The 10,058-nt window shown below is 50.2% G+C and overlaps 1 protein-coding gene across 1 annotated transcript in view; it reads left to right on the top strand.

Moving 5' to 3' along the window:
- Positions 1–2,080: 2,080 nt before the first annotated feature.
- The window catches only part of FCRL6 (Fc receptor like 6), an 18,092-nt gene continuing 10,114 nt past the window's right edge, over positions 2,081–10,058 (top strand). The window contains exons 1-6 of the mRNA XM_027768435.1: positions 2,081–2,231; positions 6,284–6,304; positions 6,743–7,006; positions 7,468–7,752; positions 7,877–8,164; positions 8,554–8,679. Of these exons, the coding sequence (XP_027624236.1) occupies positions 2,144–2,231; positions 6,284–6,304; positions 6,743–7,006; positions 7,468–7,752; positions 7,877–8,164; positions 8,554–8,679 (1,072 nt within the window). The 5' untranslated portion in view covers positions 2,081–2,143. The remainder of the gene's footprint in view (positions 2,232–6,283; positions 6,305–6,742; positions 7,007–7,467; positions 7,753–7,876; positions 8,165–8,553; positions 8,680–10,058) is intronic.

Genomic DNA, 10,058 nt, shown 5'->3' with positions numbered 1-10,058 from the left:
ACACATTAGCCAACCCCCTTTAATCCTCACTACTTTTGCCTCTCCTGAGCAAGTGAGTCACAAAAGAATTACCCAGCAGTCAGATGGGTTTCCCACTCCACTGAGTCAGAGAATCTAGTGCAAGAAAACTTAGAACATTCACCTTTCCCATTCCCACTTTCAGCAACACGCACATCAAAATCGTTCTAGATGGGACCAGCAGATAGCATAATAGTTACATTGCTGGACTCCCATGTTGTCGACCATGGTTCAAGTCCTGGACCAGGTGGCTTAAAACTCACGCCAGGCACTTGTGTGTGCATGTCCAGAATCCCAAGAGAGGAGAATGGAGGAGAAGGGATTGCATCGTGGCCATCCCCCCGGGGGGAGATGGTGATTTCTCACTTCCTATCTCTGTCTTTCCAGTGAGCACACACACCCTACAGCAAAAATCTCTCTAAAAAAAATTCTTTCTAGGGACCAGCAGTTGGTGTAATGGCTATGTCGCTGTACTCCCACGTAGTCAACCAGACTCCCATGTAGTCGACCATGGTTCAAGTCCTGGATCCAGTTACTTAAAATTCACGCTGGGCGCATGTGTGTGCGTGCCCAAGATCCTGAAAGAAAAATGGAAGAGAAGGCATTGTGGCATGGCCATCCCCCTCAGGGGGATGATTTCTCACTTTCTGTCTCTCTGTGTCTTTCTGTCATGCACATGCACCCTATAGCAAAAAACTCTCAAAAAAAAAAGAATTAAAAAATTCTTTCTAGACTATGTGGATCTTCTCACTTAAAGGTTTGTAGGAAAAACCTTACTATCAGAAAATGCTTCCTAGTGATGACTCAGTGTTTCACTTTAAACTCACATGATGTGTCCTCAGAGGAGATGGCAAGGTGCGCCTCCTCGATTGAGGGCCCACGGAGTAGTTTCTGGTTGGTTTCTATTACAAATGTTGCTGCTGTGAACACTCTTAGACTCGCCTTTTTATAAGTTTATTTATTTACTCCATGAATGAGAGGGACAAAGATGCAGCACCCCAGACAGGGGCTCAGTGCCATGACCCACCCCCAGCTCAAGCAGGCCAGATTATGGGCACACACTTGCACAGTACACACACGGAGATCTCCTGACGTGTACCAGCACCCTGCCTGCTCGGGTCGGCCTCACAGCGCACTGTATCACACTACTGCACCACCATCCAGCCCCCCGTGTACATATCTTTTGATTCCCATACCTATGCATTTCTGTTCAGTGAATACCCAGGAGTAAAAGCGGTGGGTCATCAGAGCCAGCAGATGGCATAGTGGTTAAGGCGCCAGACTCCCATACGGCCAACTACGGTTCAAGTCCCAGACCTGGTGGCTTGAAACTCACGTTGGGTGTGTGTCCATGTGTGCCCAGAATCCCAAGAGGAGAATGGAGAAGAAGGGATTGCAGCGTGGTCACCCCCTCACTGGGGGGACAAGGGGTTTCGGTTTCTGTCTGTCTCTTTCTCTCTGACAAGTGCATGTACTCAATAGCAAAAAAACTCTCAAAAAAAGAAAAACTGGTGGGTCATCAGTTATCCACATGCACCATTTTAGTAGATTCTGCCTGACTGCTTTCCAAAGTGGTTGTACCAATTTATATTCACAGTGGTGGTGTATGAGAGTTCTAGTTGCTTCACATTCTTTCCAACACTCAGTCATCTATAGTTTTGGCCATTCTTTTTTTTTTTTTTTTAGAGGTTTTTGCTATAGGGCGTGTGCACTCACCAGACAGACAGAGAGAGACAGAGAGACAGAAAGCAAGAAATCACCCCCAGGGGGGATGGCCATGCCGAAATCCCTTCTCCTCCATTCTCCTCTCGGGATCCTGGGCACGCATGCACACGCGCCCAGCATGAGTTTAAGCCACCGGGTCCGGGACTTGAACCGCGGTCGACAACATAGCCATTACGCTAACTGCTGGTCCCCCAGCTTTGGCCATTCTTATGGAAGGCGGAGAGGTATTGCAATGTCACTTACCCTTGCATTTAAACCGTGATTTGTAGTGCGCATGCGCTCTCTAACAATTTTTTTTTAAAAAAATGAACAAATAAAGCTTGTTCCCCATTTCCTCTGTTTACACCATTAAGCAGTGGGTCACCACCCAGCCCCGTACCTGAGAGCTGGGTGCTCCCACATGCTTTGCCTCTCCCTTCAGTCCCATCTGTGGACCCTCCGTGCAAGGACAAGCCCCATGCTGCCCTGGATGGCTGTGCTGCTGTTTGGTAAGTCCCTGAACACGGACACCCCCTCCTGGGGCAGTAAGGGCTAGAAGTCGTTCCTGAGACACAGAGTTCCTGATCTCACCCTTCCTGATTCAAGTGGGTTAGTGGCCGGAGCTTGAGACAGGTATGCGCAGACAGGCGTGCTAGAGAGGGATGGGCAGGGAGAGAGGGGCTCACGGTGCTGCTTCTCCCACCTCCGGGGTCCTTGGCAGAGCAGACCTTCAGAGACGAATTACGGAGGCAGAAAATCCCATTCGGAGGCCCCTTGCTTCACAAGATTTTTACCTTACAAAACCAGGTAAAAATACTTATCAGGGCTTCTCTCGAGAGAAAAATGAAGAAAAGGAGGCTGCTGAGGGCGTCCGAGGACCCGTCAGGGAAAGGGGGAGCGGTTCCACGCACTTTGCTCAGTAGGGGAGGAGGGATCTTGCAGGGTGATATTTTCTTATGAACGTCCATGTTTTCATAGGACCAGTGAATGATGACCAGACCTCACCTGGTCAAAAGACTTACACATAACATTCAATGTTCTTTTCAAATTATTCCTTTTCTGCCTACATCCTCTCTGTTAGGGGGTTGGGGGGCGTCAGGTCTGATGGGTCCTTGAGGCTGATTCGAAGAATCCAGTCCATTCTCTCCGACCCATGTCTCTCTATCTTGTTTCCACTTCTCCAACTGCCAGTCATCCATGCCAGTGGCTGAGAAGCTGGTCAAAGAGCAGAGGGTCACTGTGCTCCCCCCAGACCAGCCCTGTCTCGGCTGAAACCATCCTGCCGCTGCTGAAAGAAGCAATTTGTGCCTGTATTTTATTTCCATTCATGGTTACTGAGCTGATCTACTTTTTGTTTTAAAGCTGGTCCCAGTTCTTTCTTCGGTGTGTGTTTGTCTTTACTGAACCAGCAAAGCAAAATGGTTTCTAATATGATCACTTCCTGGACAGAATTGATGAGACTCCGAGCCCAGGTGGGACAAGGTTGTGCCGGTCACTGCTTTTCCTTCTCCAGCATCGCTGTGCTCCTCCGTGTGTTCTTGGCCAGGTGAAAAGATCACACGAAGGACCCGGTGCCTGGATCTACTCCGAAGGAAAGCTTCCCAGGGGCAGATTGCACCACCTTGTAAAAGGAGTGGCCCTCAGACTTGTTTAGATAAAGCCCAAGAGCATCCCAGCGCGGAACCAGGATGTAATGGCAGATGGGGAGGAAGAGAGGAAGGACAGTCAGTGCCGGGCTGAGTGGTGCCGTGTGCAATGGGGAACCAGGCCCGTTCATGCGCAGAGACTGCAGAAAAACCGCTAAGCCACAGTCCCCAGGGCTGAGTGTTTGGGCAGTTACTGTAAGTGCTGAGCTGCCATTTCCTCTCGATGTGGAGAGAAAAACAGAAGAAGAAAAAAGAAAAAAAGAAAAAAACCCACATTCTTTGTAGTAAGTACACCTTATCTTTTAGACCCTTATAGGGCAATTTTTTGGTTTTTGTTTTTTAGGGGTTTTGTTTATTGCCTGCACTCTCCAGGGAGAGACAGAGACAAACAGAGAGAGAGAACCCTCCCCCACAGTGGGACATGTCATGCCACAACCCCTTCTCCGTTTTCACCCTGCTGAGATTCTGGACACGCATGAACACATGTCTGGCATGCTTTTCAAGCTGCCATGACCAGGATTCAAATTGCAGTGTGGGATCCAGTTCCCTTAACCACTGTGTGACAGGACCAACCCTAGGACAGGTACCATTCTTTTTTTTTTTTTTTTTTAGAGATTTTTGCTATAGGACACATGTGCTCACCAGGGAAACAGAGAGAAAGAAAGCGAGAAATTATCACCCAGCAGGGATGGCCATGCTGCAATCCTTTCTCCTTCATTCTCCTGGGATTTACTAATGAACACATGCCTGGCGTGAGTTTTAAGTCACCAGGTCCTGGATTGAAAACACAGCTGACTACATGGGACATGGGAGTCCAGTGACGTAACCATTACGCCATCTGCTGGTCCCAAGGTACTTTTATCCCTAGTAAACAGTGGGAGAAACTAGGGTTTGAAAAGATTAAGACATTTGCCTGGAAGTATCCTGCGAAACAGACTTGCAACCCCAAGTTCACCTCATGCTTTCTCTATCCTACCACACGACCTCTAGACTGGATGGAATTCTAATCATGCAAAAGAAGGAATTTGTTTTTATTTTATTTTAAATGCCTGGCACAATGTAGTCACAACAATTAGTGGCTATTTTTGGCTATCAAGGATCCAAGAGGCTAGGGGCCCTCACATGGACCCTGCTGGTATTTGGCAAAAACCTTAGGAACAAATTTAAAGATTGGGAGATGAGCCTTCATTTTTTCCAAGCTGAACCTTCATTCTTCCCTCCCACATCCGGGGACCTGCCTCTCACACCTCACACAGCCTGCACGGCCCGTGTCAAGAGGCCACCACATAAGCTCCCAGCGACATGGCAGCCACACTGAACCAAGCAATGTGCTCCACCCTGGGAGGACTCAACTGTGAGACAGCGCTTCATATCCTACCGAAATCCACCTCCTCCATCCCCCTAATTTCTGTGAATCAGTCCCTGTCCTCTGAGTCTCTCAGAAGGAATCTCTTCTTCCAGGCTTAGCCCACCAACAGGGAACTGCCATTGCGTCCTTACTCTCTGGCGTATTTCCCAATCCCTCAGCAACTCTGACGGGAAATGGACTCTAGATCATTTCTTGTCCTGATCTGCCGTGCCCTGATGCATTTTGAACAGGGTGCCAGGAGCTGGACTTTCTCCTCCCTCCCATGGTGGTTCATCTAGCACAGAGTTAAGGGGCTGCTGCCTCCATTATTCAAGACTGTTGTCAATTCCGTCTAGCAATCGCTCTTTGCTGTCTCGTCACGCTGTCCCCTTGTCTTCAGCCTGTAGCTAGCTGCGGTCCCAGGTTTGTCCTCACAGGAACTGCTCTGACCAGGTGTCACCATTTGTATGTCCCCAGTTAGCTGTCTGAATTCCACAGGGTGGTTCTGCAGTCACAAGGCCAAGGTCTTGCAGTACTGTGGGCACTTTGTAGCTGCAAATTGTGTTCCGGTGAGGAAGGGAAAACAGCAGGTGCCTAAGTACAGAGTAAGCTCTCCGTCACTCTGAGGTCAGGCCTCCTTTCTGCTTTCAGTTACTGTAGTAACCACTTTTCCAGGCAGTGGGTCAATGCAACCTTTACGACAATGATGCAAGAAAACAAAAATGACTATTATTGTTTCTATTATAGCATATGATGGAACAGGGATTTGAAGAAAGTTTTAGGATGTAGACAACTTGTGCAAGGTCACACTGAACAGGTGGATTCATGACTCTGGTCCACTTGCTTTCCACTGCACCAAGCTCTTAAGCCGACCAGGAGAGGGAAGGTGGAGAGGGAGAAGGATGATAAGAAAGAGATTCGTACTGTACTTCACATGCTTGAGGATTTGTGACTGACTGAACTGACTCTGTGCCGAGTTACAGAATTAGATGGAAAGGAGCCATCTGTGTTGAAAGTGGTGCGGACAACCAGAGTGACAGCCTGTTACTGAACATGCCAAATGCCTGCTCCAGGAGGGTTTTCACAGTGCTAGTGAATAAGGAGAAATTCTTTTGATCAGAGTTCCAAAGAAGACCTGTCTGAAGAGGTCACATTTGAACTGAAATAGGGCAGAGGTTCCAGGGAATAGGCCTTCCATAAAAGTGTGTTATGGTTTATAGTGAATGGTTGGGTGTCTGGGTGGTTGAGTGGCTGAGTGGTAGGGTGGTTGGGCAGCTGGGTAGTTGGGTAGCTGCGGAGTTGGGTGGTAGGGTTGTCAAGTGGTTGGATAGCTGGGGAGATGGGTGACTAAATGGTTGGATGTTTGGGTGGATAAACAGTAGAGTGGTGGTCGGGAGGCTGGGTAGCTGGGTAGATGGATTTCTAGGTAGCTAGGTGGTGGTTGGATGGTTGGGTGGTTGTTTGGTTTAATAAATGTAAACACCTGTTGCTGAAGTGACGGGCCACCTTGTCAGAACTTTTTTTTTCCTGCTACTTAACCTAACTATATCACTTTGTTCTCCTGCAGTTCCCTGTGTTGGCAAAACTGGTAAGTCTTGTTCATGTTTCTTCAGACTCCTAGTGTGTCTCTGGGCCTAAATTTAATGGCCAGAGCTAGGACAGTGCCACTTGGTCCCCCAGGAACATCTGCAGAGCAGCACCAGAGTAGGCTACCTCCTCAGGAGCCTTGTCCAGTCCCCACAAAGAGAAGAAAGCCTAGACTCCACTGTACCCAGTCTAAACCTGAGGGGACATCTAAGAACACAAGTCTCAGCAGGCAGCTCTGGACTTCCATCTTCTTCTCTTAAAAATGGCTCTGACCTGTCTTCTCGGTTTGGCAGGAAGGACTAGAGACAATGACTTAGAGTAAGGCGCCATCCAGACATCTCCAGTCCCAGTGGGAGGCCTCAGGCTGGGGGTGGAGAGAGACAAAGTGGATCAGAAGGACCCCAAGTTCCCAGGCTGAGCTTGTTCCTGTGTCTCACAGTCTGGCCACACCTCCAAGTCTCACCAAACCCCGTGTTTGAAGGAGACACCCTGATTCTGCGGTGCCAGGGCAAGAACATAGCACTGCCCCATGTGAGGTTCTACAAGGATGGAGCCATCCTCAATCTCACTAAGGACAAGCAGCCTCTGTTGATACGACCAGCAACAGTGACAAGCAGTGGCCAGTACAGTTGCAGTATACAGACGAGACATGCTCTGAACATACTCACGCAGACCTCGAGGAATGTCGCAGTGCAAGTCCAAGGTGAGTCACTGCCATTGAAAAGGGTTGGTGGGCAGCAGGTACAGCTCGGATCCAGGCTCTAGAGATCAGTAGCTCTCTGGGTGGGACCCCTCTCTCTAACTGAATCCTAACACAGAGCCAATTCATGGGACCCTGAGAAGTCCCCACCCCTGCCACGGGGCACACCTGGATCCAGAGAAAGGAGGACCACATACCCTGTCAGGGTGGGGGAGCCCTGGACTGACTTAACTGCTCACCCTTGCCCTCTGTGAACCACATGACCTCTAAGGCCACCCAGCTCTGGCTTCTAGGATTCCCAAGGGGCTTGGTTGTGTCGGAGTTGTTTCTGAGCTGATGAGAGAGGAGACGAGGACAGGTCTGGTCTCCCATCTGGTCTGGGATGCACTGGACCTCTCTTCTCAGCCCCCTGGGGTTCAATGTCCAGGACTCTTCTGCTGAGCCCTGGGTCTGTGTCTCCCCAGAGCTGTTCCCACCTCCTGTGCTGAGTGTTGTCCCCTCTCACGAGCCTCGGGAAGGGAGCCTGGTGGCCCTGAGATGCCAGACAAAGCTGCACCCCCAGAGGCTGGCCCAGCAGCTCTTCTTCTCCTTCCACAAGGACGGCTACACCCTGCAGGACAGGAGCCGCCACCCAGAACTCCACATCCCAGAAGTCCGGGAGGGAAATTCTGGGCTATATTGGTGCGTGGTGGCGATTGAGGGTGGCAAAATCCAGAAACAGAGCCCCAGGCTGCAGCTCAGGGTGCAGGGTAAGTGGACAAGGGAGGACAGACACTCCCCAGGGGTCTGGGCATCAGAGGGGAGATTCCCTCCAGGAGGAGGTAGTCGGAATCCTGAGTGACCAGACTGAACTCACACTCACATTCCCTACAGCTCCTGTGTCCCGCCCTCAGCTCACCCTGCAACACCGGCCCACACACCTTGCCTATGGCAGCACAATGGCACTCCTCTGTGAGACCGAGAGGGGCTCCCCTCCAATCCTGTACTCCTTCTACCTCAACGGGGCGATCCTGGGGAGCCGAGTCCACTCGGCTCCCCAGGGAGGAGCAGCCTCCTTCCTCTTCCCGGTGAAGTCAGAGCAGGATGCCGGCAACTACTCCTGTGAGGCTGAGAACAGCGTCTCCAGAGAAAGGAGTGAGCCCCAGATGCTCTCCTTGGACGGTGCGTCTTGCCCCCCACCAGGACCTGAGCCCAGCACACTGGCAGGGGTCAGAGCTCACGCCTCTGTGCCTTCCTCCCACACCCGGCACAATGCTGGGCTCACAGCAGGTCCTGCATGACTGACCACGGGCCCTGACTGGAGGATCTGTCACGGAACCCAACAGGGACACACCAATGTCCACACAGTGGACGGCACTGGGGGGGAGGGGTGCCATGGTCATCTTGCTGTGACCCGTCCATTTTGGCATCCTTCAGGCCATCTCTCATTCCCATCTACAAAGTTCCTCCAAGCCCCACGGTTCCCCTAATGCTGACCTTTCTAACCCCTGGGATGCCTTTCTGAATGTCACCCCCAATGCTCATGGCCACCCACATCCCTCCCCAACCAGGTCCTCGGGTCTTGTCCACCCCTGCCGGTAGCAACCATCTGGTTCCTTGGCTGCCTGCGAGCCTGCTCGGTGTGATGGGCCTTGCTGTTGGACTTCTGGGTTATTTCAGACCCTGGGAAAAAGCCGGTTAGTAACTCTTCATGGCTTTCTTGATCGCTGAATCCCTGTGCCAGGCGCTGCCCAGCCTTTGAAAACTCAGACTCTGGGGACCACCAGATGGTATAACTGTTACATCACTGGATTCCCACATAGTTGACCATGGTTCAAGTCTCAGATCTAGAGACTTAAAGCTCATGCCGGGCATGTGTGTGTGCAGCCCAAAATCCCAATAGGAGAATGGAGAAGAAGGGATTGCTACATGGTTACCCTCCCTGAGGGGTGATTTCTCACTTTCTGTCTGTTTCTCTCTGTCTCTTCTGCAAGTACACAAGCCTTATAGCAAAAATCTCTCTTTAAAAAAAGAAAGAAAGAGGGACCAGCAGTTGGCGTAATGGCTATGCCGCTGGACTCCCACATAGTCGACCGCGGTTCGCGTCCCAGACCCAGTGGCTTAAAACTCGCGCCAGGCGTGTGTGTGTGCGTGCCCAAGATCCCGAGAGGAGAATGGAAGAGAAGGGATTGAGGCGTGACCATCCCCCCTGGGGGGTGATTTCTCACTCTCTGTCTCTCTCTGTCTGGTGAGCACACGCTCCCTATAGTGAAAAACCTCTCAAGAAAAAAAAAAAAAAACTCAATGCTCTTTACTACTATAGTTCTGTAGCGTTGGGCCAGTTCACCCTAAGCTTCTAAACTCTCTTCTTCTCATAAATGTTGTAGGGATTTAAGTTAATAGGATAACATATTTTTAATACATAATGCATTCGACTTGCATGTAGTAAGTCCTTGTTCCAGTCTAAGAGATCACCCCCGCAGGTTCCCCAGGCTGCTTTTTCCTGCTGTGCACTCTCTAATTTCACTAATCAGAGTCATTGACAATAGGGGAGCTGGATGGTGGCACAGTAAAATGCTAAGCTCTGCAAGGCAGTACCATATGGGAAGGTTCTTAGTTCAAATCCAGATAACTCCCTGAGTACACTGGGCATACCCTCGCCAATGATCCAGAGCTGACTGCTAGAGGTAGACTGCATCTTGAAGACCCTGTTGGGGAGTAAATAAATAACGTTTTTTCTTTTTTCTTTCTCTTTCTCTCTCTCTCTCTTTTTTTTTTTTTTTGAGAGGTTTTTGCTATAGGGCACATGCACTCACCAGACAGAGACAGAGAGACAGAAAGTGAGAAATCACCCCCCAGGGAGGATGGCCACGCCACAATTCCTTCTCCTCCATTCTCCTCTCGGGATCTTGCGCACGCACGCACACACACACACGCACGCGCACCTGGCGTGAATTTAAGTCATCGGGTTCGGGACTCAAACTGCAGTAAACTACATGGTTGTCTAGCAACATAGCCATTATGCTAACTGCTGGTCCCATCTTTTTTTTTTTTTTTTTTTTTTTTTTAAATTTTT

Source organism: Tupaia chinensis, unplaced genomic scaffold, assembly GCF_000334495.1.
Source record: "Tupaia chinensis unplaced genomic scaffold, TupChi_1.0 Scaffold146187_1, whole genome shotgun sequence".
Classification (NCBI taxonomy): Eukaryota; Metazoa; Chordata; class Mammalia; order Scandentia; family Tupaiidae; genus Tupaia; species Tupaia belangeri.
Note: the sequence above shows the minus strand (reverse complement) of the source record. Positions and strands in the feature narration are given on the sequence as shown.